At 37.5% G+C, this 17,709-nt stretch overlaps 1 protein-coding gene across 5 annotated transcripts in view; it reads right to left on the bottom strand.

Moving 5' to 3' along the window:
• C4H12orf40 (chromosome 4 C12orf40 homolog) overlaps nucleotides 1–17,709 on the bottom strand; it is an 80,953-nt gene that overhangs the window by 3,381 nt on the left and 59,863 nt on the right. For 4 of the 5 annotated variants that reach the window (XM_044941633.1, XM_044941635.1, XM_044941634.1 and 1 more), the window contains 2 exons: nucleotides 12,905–12,965; nucleotides 5,006–5,091 (listed from right to left, as the gene is read on the bottom strand). In XM_044941633.1, coding sequence (XP_044797568.1) covers nucleotides 5,006–5,091; nucleotides 12,905–12,965 — 147 coding nt within the window. The remainder of the gene's footprint in view (nucleotides 1–5,005; nucleotides 5,092–12,904; nucleotides 12,966–17,709) is intronic. The other variant, XM_044941637.1, reaches the window with a different exon arrangement.

Genomic DNA, 17,709 nt, shown 5'->3' with positions numbered 1-17,709 from the left:
CACAGCCCCACCCATCAACAGAAACTTGGATTAAAGATTTACTGAACATAGTCCAACCTTTCAGAACAAGAAAGAGTTTCCCTCTCAGTCAGTCTCTCCCATCAGGAAGCTTCCATAAGCCTCTTATCTTTCTCCATCAGAGGCAGGCAGACTGAAAACCACAATCACAGAAAACTAATCAATCTGATCACATGGACTGCAGCCTTGTTTAGCTCAGTGAAACTATGAGCCATGCCCTGTAGGGTCACCCAAGACAGACAGGGCATGGTGGCGAGTTCTGACATAACTTGGTCCACTGGAGAACCGAATGCCAAACCACTTCAGTATTCTTGCCTTGAGAACCCCATGAATAGTATGAAAAGTCAAAAAGATAGGAAACTGAAAGATGACCTCCACAGGTCGATAGGTGCTGAGTATGTTACTGGAGATCAGTGGACAAATAACTTTAGAAAGAATGAAAGAGATGAAGCCAAAACAAAACCACCACCAGTTGTGGATGTGACTGGTGATGGAAATAAGTCTGATGCTGTAAAGAGCAATACGGCATAGGAACCTGGAGTGTTAGGTCAATGAATCAGGCAAATTGGGAGAGGTCGAACAAGAGATTGCAAGAGTGAACATCAAGATTTTAGTCATCAGCGAACTAAAATGGACTGGAATGGGTGAATTTAACTCAGATGACCATTATATCTACTACTGTGGGCAAGAATCTTTTAGAAGAAATCAATTAGCCATCACAGTCAACAAAAGACTCCAAAATGCAGTACTTGAATGTAGTCTCAAAAACAACAGAATGATCTCTGTTCGTTTTCAAGGCAAACCATTCAAAATCACATTAATTCAAGTCTATGCCCTTGAAATTAAAACACGTTTACGCCTTGGAAGGAAAGTTATGACCAACTTAGATAGCATATTAAAAAGCAGAGGTATTACTCTGCCAACAATGTCTGTCTAGTCAAGGCTATGGTTTTTCCAGTGGTCATGTATGGATGTGAGAGTTGGACTGTGAAGAAAGCTGAGCACCGAAGAATTGATGCTTTTGAACTGTGGTGTTGGAGAAGATTCTTGAGAGTCCCTTGGAATGCAGGGAGATCCTACCAGTCCATTCTAAAGGAGACCAGTCCTGGGTGTTCATTGGAAGGACTGATGCTGAGGCTGAAACTCCAATACTTTGGCAACCTCATGCGAAGAGTTGACTCATTGGAAAAGACCCTGATGCTGGGAGGGATTGAGGGCAGGAGAAGGGGACAATGGAGGATGAGAGGGCTGGATGGCATCACTGACTCGATGGACATGAGTTTGGGTGAACTCCGGGAGTTGGTGATGGACAGGGAGGCCTGGCACACTGAGATTCATGGGTCACAAAGACTCGGACATGACTGAGCTACTGAACTGAACTGAACTGAACTGATGCCCTAACAAGTAATGCTGAAGAAGTTGAAAAGGAACAGTTCTATGAAGACCTACAAGACCTTCTAGAACTAACACCCAAAAAGATGTCCTTTTCATTATATGGGACTGGAATGCAAAAGTATGAAGGCAAGAGATACCTGGAGTAAGAGGCACTAGAATGGGAAAAATTAGAGATCTCTTCAAGAAAATTAGAGATATCAAGGGAACATTTCATGCAAAGATGGGCACAATAAAGGACAGATATGATATGGACCTAACATAAACAGAAGCTATTAAGAAGAGGTGGCAAGAATACACAGAAGAACTGTACAAAAATGATCTGAATGACCCAGCTAACCATGATGGTTTGATCACTCACCTAGAGCTCCACATCCTGGAATGTGAAGTCAAGTGGGCCTTAGGAAGCATCACTATGAACAAAGCTAGTGAACGTGATGGAATTCCACTTGAGCTGTTTAAAATCCTAAAAGATGATGCTGTGAAAGTGCTGCACTCAATATGTCAGCAAATTTGGAAAACTCAGCAGTGGCCATAGGACTGGAAAAGGTCAGTTTTCATTCCAATCCCAAAAAAAGGCAATGCCAAAGAATGCTCAAACTAGCACACAACTGCACTCATATCACATGCTAGCAAAGTAATGCTCAAAATTCTCCAAGCCAGGCTTCAGCAATACATGAACCATGAACTTCCAGATGTTCAAGCTGGTTTTAGAAAAGTCAGAGGAACCAGAGACCAAATTGCCAACATCTGCTGGATCATCGAAAAAGCAAGAGAGTTCCAGAAAAACATCTGCTTTATTGACTATGCCAAAGCCTTTGACTGTGTGGATCACAATAAACTGTGGAAAATTCTTCAAGAAATAGCAATACCAGATCACCTTACCTGCCTCCTGAGAAATCTGTATGCAGGTCAAGAGGCAACAGTTAGAACTGGACATGGAACAACAGACTGGCTCCAAATCAGGAAAGGAGTATGTCAAGGCTGTATACTGTCACACTGCTTATTTAACTTATTTGCAGAGAACATCATGTGAAATGCTGGGCTGGATGAAGCACAAGCTGGAATCAAGACTGCTGGGAGAAATATCAATAACCTCAGATATGCAGATGACACCACCCATACGGCAGAAAGCTAAGAAAAGCTAAAGAGCCTCTTGATGAAAGTGAAAGAGGTGAACGGAAAAAGTTGGCTTAAAACTCAACATTCAGAGAACTAAGATCATGCATCCAGTTCCATCACTTCATGGCAAATAGTTGGGGAAACAATGGAAACACTGAGAGACTTTTCTTGGGCTCCATAGTCACTGCAGATGGTGACCGCCGCCATGAAATTAAAAGATGTTTGCTCCTTTGAAGAAAAGCTATGACCAACCTAGATAGCATATTAAAAAGCAGAGACATTATTTTGCCAGCAAAAGTCCATCTAGTCAAAGCTAAGGTTTTTTCCACTAGTCTTGTATGGATGTGAGAGTTGGACTATAAAGAAAGCTGAACACTGAAGAACTGATGCATTTGAACTGTGGTGTTACTGGAAAAGACTCTTGAGAGTCTCTTGGACTGCAAGGAGATCTAACCAATCCATCGTAAAGGAAATCAGTCTTTAATCCCACTGGAAGGATTGATGCTGAAGCTGAAACTCCAATCCTTTGGCCACTTGATGCAAAGAACTGACTTACTGGAAAAGACCCTGATGCTTGGAAAGAATGAAGGCAGGAGGAGAATGGGATGACAGAAGATGAAATGGTTGGTTGGCATCACCAAACTGATGGACATGAGTTTGAGTAAGCTCTGGGAGTTGGTGATGGACAGGACACCTGGTATGCTGTAGTCCATGGGGTTACAAAGCGTTGGACACTACTGAGCGACTGAACTGATGGATAGCACACACTCTTATATGTGGAAAGGATGTTCACATAATTACAAGTTGAAAAAAGCATTGTAAAGAGCACGTATGAAGTATTATAAGAGCATATCTAAGGGGCCTGATTTAGATTGAAAAGTCAAGGAGGGGCTTCAAAAGCACTGACATGTTTAAGCTGACGACTAACAGAATATATTAATATAAATGTCCTGAAGCAGAAGAGAGACCAGTCAGCTAAGGAAGTCGCATGTCAATGTGTGGTGAGAGAGGAACACTAGAAGTTGGAAATGTAGTCAGGAGCTATATCACACAGGGCCTGAGGCCACTATAAGTAGTTTAGATTCCAAAGCAAAAGAGGAATCCACTGAATAATCAAACACAGGAATAACATCATTCAATTTAAGCTTTCAAAAGATCATAATTATTGCTAACTGGAAAAAAAGTGGGGCAAAGTGGAAGTAGATCTCCTGGGCAACAGCCATAATAATTTAAGAACAAGATGATGATACCTTAGACTAGTGTACTTACACTTAGTAGGTGAGAGAAGTAGATAAATATGGAATTTATTTTGGAGGTAGAATTGATTGGATGAAGTGATGAAATGAATATGGTTAGGAAGGCAGGTGAGACTGAAATGCCAAACTAAAGTTTCTGGCAACAACTGCATGGATAGAAAACTACCACTCAGTTCAGTTCAGTTGCTCAGTCATGTTCCACTACTAATCTACTAATATGAGAACTATCAGGAAAACTGATATAAGGAGATTAGGGGGTGTTCAGCTTTTTGTGAAATACCTAAGAAGATATCCAAGAAGAAATTGGATCTTTAATTAAGGATCTCAGCTGAATTCATAAAGTTGAGAATTATCATCAACCAGGCAATAGTATAAAAAGTCACTGGAATACATAATATCATCTAGAGTTTGGAGTATAGGTTAAGAGAAGGGTCCTGAAGCAAACCCTACATTACAATTTATATACAGGGAAAGGTGGAAGAGAAGTGGGCAAAGGCATAATGTAGCACACAAAGAGGTATGAAGGAAACTAAGATAGTGTGCATCACAAAAGCAAAGAGAAGAACATGTTTCAAGAAAAGAAAATAATTATTTCTATTAATATGGCTAGAAATTCTTGTAAAAAAAAAACCCTGAAAACTGCCCAATGAATTTGGCACCATTAGAGGTCACTAGTGTCCTCCTTGGCAAGAGCAGCTTGGATAGAAAGCTAGAGACAAAAGGTAGATGAAAAGAAGAACGAAAAATTAATGGAGAACTCCATTTAAACATGTGATTTGTGAGAAATCCACTCAGAATATGAAGCAACTCCAATTATTCAATTATAGTTCCCACTCAGCACTAAACCTGTCACTCCCATGTATGTATTATTGGTTGTTTAAGGTTTTCAATTATTGTGAGTGGGTTATTCTAAAAACTCTTTTAAAATAAACACACATTTACTATATACACACACACACACACCTTAATATGAGTGTGTTTTGTAAATAACAATGAACATGTTATAAACACAAATGAATGAATGATGCTTCATAAATATGAATGAATGATGCTCACATTTTAATTTACATTCTTAATATTTTCACATTTTTATTTACATTTATTTTCACTATTATCTCAACTTTTTTTTTCAAAATGAAAAGGTAAACTATGAGAAATATAACTTATTCTAAATTAGTACAGCATATATTAACAAGCAAAAAAAAAACATAACTTACCATCTCTGAACTAGAATTGAAACAACTACTATCTGTTGGCCTTGGAGAGTAACTGGAAGACTGACTACTCTGTGAAGAATGAAAATCTGAAAACAAAGATTTAATTTGCCAAGTTTATTAAGGTACCATATATTTGCTAATTTCTAAAGACTGGTATGTATTAATATATACACAGGCAAAAAATAGCTGCTGGTAAATAAATTCAGTGAACATGCTATGGAACATTTTAAAAGTTAAAATTTTGGATATGTGGCAGCTTGCACTTTTGACAGGGTATTTTGGATTTATTCTCCATGTATCTGCCTTCCAATGCAAGACATGTGGGTTCTATCATTGAGTCAGGAAGATACTCTAGAGAAGGAAATGACAACCTATTCCAGTATTCTTGTTTGGGACATCCCATGGATAAAGGAACCTGGTGGGCTATAGTCCATGGGGTCACAAGAGAGTTGGACACAACTTAGTGACTAAAACAACAACAATAACAACAAAATGTGTATTTACAAGTACAACAAGGGGAGGAAACATAAGGGAAGAAATGAGAACAGAGAAATTGAACTGATTTTTTCCAATATAATGAATCTTTATGAACAAACAAAATGTCAGTTCACAGGAAGAAGGATAAGCCAAGGTACCAGACATTTGCTAATTTAGTAAATGAAGCTTCATCATACAATTGAAATGATACTTAACCTATGATTTCATAACTGCAGAATTTTAAAGTTATTTGTGAATTCAAAATTAATATAAAAATATATCTTTTCACATTTGATGACTGTAACACTGTTAAATTTATTTTTTTAACTGTATTTCAAAAATTAACTCAAAGCACCTGGTATGTTATTCATTATCTGCTTAATATGTTCTCTTATGATTCCAAGAAAAGTTTAAAAATGGGCCTGATAAGTAGGTCATGACTCCCTAGAATGCATAAATACAATACTATACATAGATGAGCAGTAGGTTCAACCATTCCTCTTCTTGCTTGTAAAAGTGATTTTGCTATTAAAAAAAAGCAAAAGGTAATGGAATGTGGTGCAACAACATAAATAAATCACATGCCCTCCTATATACAGCAGACCATGACTACTATTCATACCTCAGATTGGATTTGGCGCCTTCTGTAACAGAACCTGTCAGTCAGCTGAGAGGTAGAGAGAACTTAGGTAAATTCAGTTACCCTCAGTTCATCATTTTAGAAGGAATGTATATCCTCACAAAGGTTCTTCTTAACAGTGGAAAGCAGAGAGCAGAATGAAGAGCAGGATTTTACTAACAACGTGAACTAAGGGTATTCCCCCACAATAAGGTCCATTCAATTCATAAGTACAGTAAACCCACAGTTATTAGTAGAGAAGATAAATGTGTATTAAATGAATGTAGATTAAAATATAAATTCAAGACTTGAGTTATTACTTTAAGTAAGGCACTGTAATCGTTTTTAGGAATACATGGCCATAATGCTCAAAGGACTCAGCATTTTCAGATGAGGAAAAACACAGTTTTTAAAACTAGTCACAAAGTTAGGTGCAACAATAAAAGTGATAGAAGATGCAAAAGCAGGAGAGACTTAAGTGTGATGAGTTCTAGGGAAAGAGATTTGGTGAATAGTAATAAACAAAAGCACACGATAAAGAATAGGTTTTATAAGATGAATAAGCAAGTTCCCAAAAGACAAGATGAAAAACAGTGTATGTGATGGGGGAAAAGAAAGTGTAGAGGTGCACTTTAATACTAAGGAAATTTTAGACTGTCTACCAAGGCATCTAATTGGGGATTAATTAAATAAGGGTAAAATGTATGAAAACATAGATCATTGGGAGATTAACTCAACAACCAAGTTATGAGGTGATGAAGATCTGCAATAAAACAGTGAGATTTGGTTGAAGAGGCAAGTGATTCAAATTTCAAGACAGTTTTTAAATACCCTCAATTTTTATTATAAACTTAAAAAAATTCTGGCAATCTGATAGAACATTAATTCCAAAATGTGAGAAAGATTACACATGCACATACACACACATATATTATATAGGCCAATCTCACCAACAGCATCAATGCAAAAATTGTATATGAGTTAAAATTTTAAAATATAAAATTAAAAAATAATAAGAGTAAACAATCATAAATCATCATGATTTGGTGGGATTTATTTTAGGAATGCTAGAATGGTCCATATCACAAAATCCTTTGGCAAAATTCACTATCTTAAAAGACCTACACCACAATTATATATCACCTCACACCCATTAAAATGGCCACTTATTGAAAAAAATGAAAATAATAAGTGTTGGTACAGATTTCAAAAAATTGGCACCCTGGTGCATTATTGCTGGGAATGCACAACGGTATAGCTGATATAGAAAACAGTATGAACATTCTTCAAAAATTTTAAAATAGGGACTTTCGTGGTGGCCTAGTGGTGAAGAATCCATCTGCCAATCTAGGATTGAACTCCTGTCTGGGAAGATTCCACATGCTGTGGAGCAACTAAGCCTGTGTACACATGCTGTGGAGCGACTAAGCCTGTGTACAAATGCTGTGGAGCAACTAAGCCTGTGTACACAAGAACTGAAGCTCCCATGCCTAGAGACTGTACTCTACAACAAGAGAAGCCGTCATAATGAGAAGCCCGCACACTGCAACTAAAGAAGCTCCCGCTGGCCACAACTAGAGAAAGCCCACACACAGCAGTGAAGACCAAGTGCAGCCAAATAAATAAATAAAATTTTAAAGCAGAACTTCCATCTGATCCAGCAATTCCATTTCTTGGGATACATTCAAAAGAATTGAAAATGGAATCTTGAAGAGATATTTGCACACCTATGTTCATTGCAATATTATAATAACCAAGAGGTCAAAGCAACCTATATGTCTATTAACAAATGAATGGATACGCAAAATGTGGTTTATACATACAATGGAATATTTTTCAGCATTATAAAAGAAGGAAATCCTGTTGTATGCTACAACATGGATGAACCTTAAAGACATTATACTAAGTGAAATAAATCACAAAAAGATAAATATTATATGATCACACTTATATATCAGAGAAGGCAGTGGCACCCCACTCCAGTATTCTTGCCTGGAAAATCCCATGGACGGAGGAGCCTGGTAGGCTGCAGTCCATGGGGTCACTAAAAGTCGGACACGACTGAGCGACTTCACTTTCACCTTTCACTTTCATGCATTGGAGAAGGAAATGGCAACCCACTCCAGTGTTCTTGCCTGGAGAATCTCAGGGACAGGGGAGCCTGGTGGGCTGCTGTCTATGGGGTCGCACAGAGTTGGATACGACTGAAGCAGCACTAGCAGCAGCACACTTATATATGATATATAAAATATTAAAACTCACAGAAACAGAATTGTAGCTACCAAAGGCTGAAGGGAAGAGAGGTATACCTTACTCTTTGAAACTGTTGAAAGGGTGAATTTTATGGTATGTGTTTTGGGGTATTAAAAAAGAGATAGGAGGGAAAAATAATAATCATTTTCATAGATGCCAATATTATTTCCCAAGTTACTGACTCAAAATCACCTCCTAAAAAGACCTTTCAGTAAAATAACACATATGTGCTTGTGTCCAAAATCCAGATTCAATGCAGAAACATGGGGTGTGCATTCACACTAAAGTAGCAACAAAAAGAACAAAAGTACCTACAGCTGAATCTAAGAGACATTCAGAATCTACTTGAGAAAAACCTTAAAGTGCATAAAGGAATTTTAAACAGCTATTATAGATACAAAATTAGACTGAATTAATAAAAAAAATCCTTTTTAGATAGTACTACTCAACTTCATTAGGATGACAATTCACCCTTAATTAATGTATACGCTTAGCTGTCAGCAAATTTGGAAAACCCAGCAGTGCCCATAGGACTGGAAAAGGTCAATCCTCATCTCAATCCCAAAGAACAGCAGTACTAAAGAATGTTCAAACTACTGGACAATTGTACTCATCTCCCATGCTGGGAAGGTTATGCTCAAAATCCTCCAAGCTAGGCTGTGTGGATCATAACAAACTATGGAAAACTCTTAAAGAGATGGGGAGACCAGACCACCTTACCTGTCTCCTGAGAAAACTGAATGTGGGTCAAGAAGCAAGAGTTAGAAGCCTGTATGGAAAAACTGACTGGTTCAGGATTGAGAAAGGAGCATGACAAGGCTCTTTATTGTCATCCTGTTTAACTTATATAAATTAAACATATCAAAGCATATCATGCAAAATGCTGGGCTGGATGAGTTACAAGCTGGAATCAAGACTGCTGGGAGAAATACCAACAACCTCAGATATGCAGATGATACCACTCTAATGGCAGAAAATTAGAGGAACTAAAGAGCCTCTTGATGAGGGTGAAGAAGAAGAGTGAAAAAGCTGGCGTAAAACTCAAAATTAAAAAAAAAAAAAAGCAAAAACAACTAAGATCACGGCATATGGAAAAGGTAGAAGCAGTGACAGAGTTCCTCTTCTTGGGCTCTAAAATCACTGCAGATGGTGACAGCAGCCATGAAATTAGAAGACAACTGCTTGCTGGCAGGAAAGCTATGACAAACCTAGACAAGTATGTTAAGCAAAGACATCACTTTGCTGACAAAGGTCCGTATATTCAAAGCTATGGTTTTTCCTGTAGTCATGTATGAATGTGAGAGTTGAATCATAAAGAAAGCTGAGCGATGAAGAACTGATGCTTTTGAAGTGTGGTGCTGGAGAAGGCTCTTGAAAGTCCTTTGGAAAACAAAGAGATCAAACCAGTCAATCTTAAAGGAGATCAACCCTGAATACTTTTTGGAAGCACTGATATTGAAGCTGAAGCTCCAACACTTTGGCCAGCTGACTCACTGGAAAAGACTCTGAGGCTGGGAAAGATTGAAGGCAGAAGAAGAGGGTGACAGAGATGAGATGGTTGGATGGCATCACCAATTCAACAGACAATAACTTGGGCAAACTCCAGGAGTTGGTGAGGGACAAGGGAAGTTTGGTGTGCTGTAGTCCATGGGTCACAAAGAGTCAGACACAGTGATTGAACAAATAAAAATGAATATATTTCCTTGGCAGGATTTCCTTGGTGGTCCATCAGATAAGACTCTGTGCTTCCACTATAGAGGGTGCAGGTTCAGTCCCTGGTTGGGGAATTAAGATCCCACTTGCCATGTAGTCTCTTTTCCCCCAAGAAAACCCTTTTCCTTGGAGTTACACAGTTGATTTTAAAGTTATATATAAAAATAATAAAAAACTAACCAGAAAAATCTTTAAAAAGCACAAAGGAGGTGTAACTCTTGGAAATTAAACATTGTTGTGGCTGTTTAATTGCTAAGTTGTGTCTGATTCTTTTGCAACCCCATGGACTGTAGCCCGCTAGGCTCCTCTGTCCATGGGATTTCCCAGCAAGAATACTGGAGTGGGTTGCCATTTCCTTCATAGTATAAAGTAATTATAATAAAAATAATGTGATATCAGCACATGTGAAACAGGAAAGCTCAATGGAATGGTAAAGAAAGCCCTAGAACAGACTAAAGTATATATGGAAAATTGACACAAGAAAGTAGCATTACAAATACCTAGGGGAAAGATGCATTTTTAAAAACTTCAATCAGGATAAACTCCTAAATCAGGATAAATTCTTAGTGTAAAAAAATACAACATCATACCAATACTAGAAGAAAATATAAGTGAATTCATTTGTAACCAGGTAGTGTGATGAGTCTTTCTAATTAAATCCAAAAGTATAAAAGATTGATAATATTAACTACATAAAAAATGTTCAGCCTTTTGCAAAGCAGGAGATACCATAAACAAAGTAAAAAAACAAACAAATCAAAAAATTAATAATAAACTAGGTGAAAATATTTGTGACACATAACAAAGACCTAAATCTCTTTAATATATAAAGAATTCTTAAATATCAAGAAAAACATGTAAAAACTCAATGCTCCTAAGGACACAAATGATGTTCACAGAAAAAAATCACAAATAACCATTACACATTTTTAAAAGATGCTCAACTTCACTCAAGAAAAGGAAGTACAAACTGAAACTTCAATCTCTCTATTTTTATAAGATTCACAAAAATTCCTAAGTTGGACTACAATCACTATTAGTGAGGCTGTGGAATAAAAATCATATTTATGATAGGATTGCAAAATGATGCAATGGGGAATTCAGCGATCTCTATCAAAAACAGATTTTGGCAATAACTATCAAAAAAAAAAAAAAAAGCCACAAAAACTCCACAATGTATCTCCTCTTTCATTCAGCAATCCCATTTCTAGAAATTATCCTGAAAATGCACCTCTACAATTAAGAAATGTGTGCTCAAAGTTGTTCACTGAACATTGTAAAAATGAGATACCAAAATCAATTCAAATGCCCACCAACAGGGCACTGTCTGAGTAAACTATAGATCATCCACATAATGGATTACTGAATGGGCATAAATAAAGGATTAATAAATGCCTAATACTAATATAAGGAAACCTACAGAAAATTTATTAAATAAATCCATTTAATTTATGTATAAAACACACTGTATTAAGATATCCTACATTACATTTAGAGTGAGAAGGGCAGGGAAACAAGACACATATTTATGCACATTTATACACTTTAAGGCTTTATTTTGGGCTTTCCTGGTAGCTTAGCTGGTAAAGAATCCACCTGCAAAGCAGGAGACCCTGGTTCAATTCCTGGGTCGGAAGATCCCATTGAGAAGGGATAGGCTACCCACTCCAGTATTCCTGGGCTTCCCTGGTGGCTCAGACAGTAAAGAATCCCCCTGCAATGTGGGAGACCTGGGTTCAATCCCTGGGTTGGGAAGATCCCCAGGAGGAGGCATGACAACCCACTCCAGTATTCTTGCCTGGAGAATCCCCATGGACATAAGAGCCTGGCAGGCTACAGTCCATAGGATTGCAGACAGCTGGACATGACTGAGTGACTAAGCACAGCAGAGTGCATATCATATGAAGTAGCCAATTCTACTTCTAGAAATAAATCCTAGAAGAATTTTTTATATATGTGTGCCAGAAGAAGTGTCAAGATTTGCTAAAGTAGCATTGTTTGTCATAGCAAAATATTCAAAACAACTTAAATAATCATTGCCAAAAGATGTATAAATTGTGTTACATTCATACAATAGAAGGCTGTATAGCAGAAAATAAATGATGAAATGTATTAAAGTCACAAGTCAGTGTGATTGAATCTCAAAACATATTTCTAGGTGAACACACAAGTGTCATTGTGATTGAATCTCAAAACATATTTCAAGGTGAACACACACACACAAAAGTAAGTTACAGAAAAATATAGAGATCTTGTCTCAATTTGTCATTGAAAGCTCCAAACCAAGCAATCGGAAAAGTCTTCATGTGCTATCACAAAAACCAAATGCAGGGTAATAGTTACCTCTAGAGGGCAGGATAGGAAATACAACGGAGAAGGTATTCAAAAGTATTATGTATTACTTCTTAAACAACAAACAAGGGAATAAAAAGGTATCTTTTTTTAAAATCATTCACTAAGCAGTACATATATATTATACATACTCATCTTGTATAACATTTTATAAAAGATGAAGTTAATTTTAAGGGGCCAATTATGCAATATATTCCAAGATACTTATAAAATACATTTGCTGGCAAAACTCTAAGAAAAAAACAAAACTTAAAGTTTAACTGATTTCTGCGGATTTCTCCTTGGTGGTCCAGTGACTGAGTCCAGACTCAGTGCAGGGGGTTTGGGTTTGGCCAGGGAACTAGATACCACATGCCACACTAAAAGAGCCTGTGTGCTACAACTAATTCTGGAACATCCAAATTAAAAAAAAGATTCAAAATTTAACTGATTTCTGTTAAAATGTTATTTTTAAAAGAATAAAATTCACTTATAGTTATACTGACAGGTTTTCTTAGTAGATGTTGTCCGGTCTTTCAAAGAACACATTCCTCCTTCTATCAGAATCTAGAAGAAAAACAAAATTTTAACAGCTCCCAAGTATATACCATAATATCTACTTATAGCTACCTTTTAACCACACCAATTCAACTTATAGCACTCGTCTTTCATACTACTTTAATTGAACAAAGATGATTATAAAACTGCAAAGAAAAATTTACCTGTGATGAACAGTAATTGAAACAAAATTTAAATTGGTTTAGAAACAGAAAGCAACAGAACAGACATTTGCCAGGAAATAAATTACTGACAAAAAGGAGAGACTTTGGCTAATCTTAGTAAATGCAGTTGAAAAAAGACAAAGATTGTTAAAGCAATTTGGATATCTATTCCATTATTCTCTTTTTAATTTCTTAAGTTGGATATCAGTTCATTTAATTTCAGATTTTTTTTTAAATAATAAAAGCTCTTAAATGTATAAATTTTCTGTAGAATACGCCACTGGTTTTGATTTTCATCAGTTTCTATGTAATTTGCATTTGCATTTTTTTTTCTTTTTCTTTGTTAAACCCCCAGTATTTCTTAATTTCCAACAAGGTAAGTGAGGTTAGGGCTTCCCTGATGGCTCAGTGGTAAAAAAAAATCACCTTCAAGGCAAGAGACAAGGGTTCAATCCCTGGGTCAGGAAAATCCTTTGGAGAAGAAAATGGCAACCGACCTCAGTATTCTTGCCTGGGAAATCCCATGGACAGAGGAGCCAGGCAGGCTACAGTCCATGGGGTCGCTAAAGAGGTGGACATGACTTAGTAACTGAATAGCAACAACAAGAAGGGAAGTTAAGCACCTTTTGTTGTTGCTGTTCATCTCTATTTAAATGAATTTTTATTAGAGAATGTGGCTATGAATCTTTTCAAAGATGAGGATCTTACAGTTTTTTATGGCTTACTATATGAATTATGTTTGTAAATGTACCATGGACTTATAGAAAATAAACATTCTCTGTTGGTAGGATATAGTTTTTTAGATAGATAGGTAGTATAAAAGAGAAACTGTCTAGCTGCTCACTGAAACTGTTTGTCTTAGGCATACAGCTAAACTTCATTTCTTAGCCTTCCTAGAGTTGATTAGAATGAGCTATTTAAGTTCTGGTCATGGGCAAAAGTGATGCACACCACTACCAGTCTCGGCTATAAAAATTTTCTCCATAATCCTCCATTTTCTTTCCCCTCTGATATCAACATACAGTGCAAACATGGACGCTCACTAGTTAAAGACAGCAGACTCCCTACCAGCTCAGGGTCCTGAATAACTTTATAGAGCACAGCCTCTTCTCTAACCCCATTATTCAACCATTTAAAAAAGTCTTGTATATTCAGTTCTTAACACATTCAAGCTGCAAATGTGCACCAGAAACCTACAAGCTGAAAAAGCTACAGAGACCCAAGAGTAGGCATATACTCCTATACAAACTTCAGATATCTTGATAGAGAATAACAGAAAAAGAAGATCAGACCAAATAGAAAAACAAAACAAAACACTTAATTATTCAAGGAATTTCCCCCATCCTCCAGTTTAGCAAGTGTTCACAATGTCTGCCCAGAAGGATTTCATAACTGGTATGGATCAATAAGTTTCTGTCTCCTCTTCTCTTTTCCAAATGGGCATTTTAGTGCATTTATACCATCCCTGCCTTACTACAATTTCCTTCATATATATATATCTTTTCTTGTCTTTTTATTTTTAACCTGTATTATTATGTTCTACATGTTTCCTGAAAAATATGTAATTTTTTTCTTCTCAATTTGATATTCCTTGAATCTTGGTAAGAAAAATCAGCCTTTTAATAAAATTTATTATATTAATTGCTAAGCAGGATTCATTCCTTAAATTTTATGTTTACTGTTTATGTAGAAGTGTTATTTCACTTTTTTCCCACCTTGTTCTACTGTGACATTCCCACTCTTTTACATTCTGACATTCTTTCATCTGTCTCCATTTCTCTAGTGATTAACTTCCCATTTTAAACAAACATATTTAAACTGTATTCCTCCACTATTTCAAAATTTCATAGGCTGCAGTTAAAGATGGCAATGTAGGAGGATCCTGAACTTCCTTCCATGGACACACTGAATCTAAGCTACATACAGAACAATTTCTTCCAGCCCCACCCCCTCATTCCCCTCCCCCCTGCCAAAGAAACAACTACTTCAGTTCAGTTGCTTAGTTGTATTTGACTCTTTGCGACCCCATGGACTGCAGCATGCCTGTCTTCCCTGTCCATCACCTACTCCCAGAGCTTACTCAAACTCATGTCCATCAAGTTGGTGATGCCATCCAACCATCTCATCTTCTGTTATCCCCTTCCCCTCCTGCCTTCAATCTTTCCCAGCATCAGGGTCTTTTCCAATGAGTCAGTTCTTCACATAAGGTGGCCATGGTATTGGAGTTTCCGCTTCAGCATCCGTCATTCCAATGAATATTCAGGACTGATTTCCTTTAGGATTGATTGGTTTGATCTCCATATAGTCCAAGGGACTCTCAAGAGTCTTCTCCAACATGACAGTTCAAAAGCATAAATTCTTTGGTGTTCAGCTTTCTTTATAGTCCAACTCTCACATACATACATGACTACAGGAAAATCCATAGCTTTGAATATACGGACCTTTGTCAGCAAAGTGAGTGAATGTGTGAAAGTCGTTCAGTCATGTCTGACTCTTTGCAGCCCCATGGACTATACAGTCCATGGAATTCTCCAGGCCAGATCACTGGAGTGGGTAGCCTTTCCCTTCTCCAGGGGATCTTTCTAATCTAGGGATTGAACCCAGGTATCCCACATTGCAGGGAGATTCTTTACTAGCTGAGCCACAAGAGAAGCCCAAGAATACTAGAGTGGGTAGCCTATCCTTCTTCAGCGGATCTTCCCAACCCAGGAATCGAATCAGGGTCTCCTGCATTGCAGGCGGATTCTTTACCAACTGAGCTATCAGGCATGCCCTGGCAAAGTGATGCCTCTGAATTTTATTTTCTTGGGCTCCAAAATCACTGCAGATGGTAACTGTAGCCATGAAATTAAAAGATGCTTGCTCCTTGGATGTATAGCTATGACCAATCTAGACACATATTTTCATCCAAAGAGCAAACATCTTTTAATTTCATGGCTGCAGTCATCATCTGCAGTGATTTTGGAGCCCAAGAAAATAAAATCTCACACTATTTGCATTGTTACCCCATCTTTTGGCTATGAAGTGATGGGACTGGATGCAATGATTGTTTTTTGAATGTTGTGTTTTAACCAACATTTTCATTTTCTTCTTTCACTTTCATCAAGAGGCTCTTGAGCTTTTCTTCGCTGTCTGCCATAAGAGTGGTGTCATCTGCGTACCTGAGGTTACTGATATTCCTCCCGGAAACCTTTATTTCATCTGGTGCTTTATTCAGCCCAGCATTTCACATGATGTTCTCTGCATATAAGTTAAATAATCAAGAGTGACAATATACAACCTGATGTACTCCTTTCCCAATTTGGAAACAGTTGGTTGTTCCATGTCCGGTTCTAACTGTTGCCTCTTGACCTGCATACAGATTTCTCAGGAAGCAGGTCAGGCGGTCTGGTATTCCCATCTCTTGAAGAATTTTCCACAGTTTGTTGTGATCCACACACTTTGGCATAGTCAATAAAGCAGAAGTAGATGTTTTTCTGGAACTCTCTTGCTTTTTTGATGATCCAACGGATGTTGGCAATTTGATCTCTGGTTCCTCTGCCTTTTCTAAAACCAGCTTGAACATCTGGAAGTTCATGGTTCACATACTGTTGAAACCTGGCTTGGAAAAATTTGAGCATTATTTTGCTAGTGTGTGAGAAGAGTGCAGTTGTGTGGTAGTTTGAGCATTCTTTGGCATTGCCTTTCTTTGGGACTGGAATGAAAACTGACCTTTTCCAGTCTTATGGCCACTGCTGAGTTTTCCAAATTTGTTGGCTTATTGAGTGCTGCACTTTCACAGCATCATCTTTTAGGATTTTAAATAGCTCAAGTGGAATTCCATCACCTTCACTAGCTTTGTTCATAGTGATGCTTCCTAAGGCCCACTCGACTTCACATTCCAGGATGTGGAGCTCTAGGTGAGTGATCACACCATCGTGGTTATCTGGGTCATTCAGATCATTTTTGTATAGTTCTTCTGTGTATTCTTGCCACCTTTTCTTAACAGCTTCTGTTTATGTTAGGTCCATACCATTTCTGTCCTTTATTGTGCCCATCTTTGCATGAAATGTTCCCTTGATATCTCTAATTTTCTTGACGAGATCTCCAATTTTTCCCATTCTACTGTTTCCTCTATTTCTTTGTACTGATCACTTAGGAAGGTTTTCTTCTCTCTCCTTGCTCTTCTAGAACTAACACCAAAAGAAAGATGTCCTTTTCATCATAGGGACTAGAATAAAAAAGTAGGAAGTCAAGAGCTACCTGGAGGTACAGGCAAGTTTGGCCTTGGTGTACAAAATGAAGCACGTCAAAGGCTAACAGAGTTTTGCCAAAACAACGTACGGGTCATAGCAAACACCCTCTTTCAACAACACAAGAGATGACTCTACACATGGACTTCACCAGATGGCGAAAACCAAAATCTGATTGATTATATTCTTTGCTGCTAAAGATGGAGAAGCTCTATACAGTCAGCAAAAACAAGACCAAGAACTGACTGTGGCTCAGATCATGACTCCTTTATTGCAAAATTCAGACTTAAATGAAGGAAGTAGGGAAAACCACTATATCATTAATGTATGAACTTAATCAAATCCCTTATGATTATA

This window comes from Bubalus bubalis, chromosome 4, assembly GCF_019923935.1.
Source record: "Bubalus bubalis isolate 160015118507 breed Murrah chromosome 4, NDDB_SH_1, whole genome shotgun sequence".
NCBI classification, from domain to species: domain Eukaryota; kingdom Metazoa; phylum Chordata; class Mammalia; order Artiodactyla; family Bovidae; genus Bubalus; species Bubalus bubalis.
The sequence above is the reverse complement of the archived record's forward strand: the minus strand, read 5'-3'. Positions and strand labels throughout refer to the sequence as shown.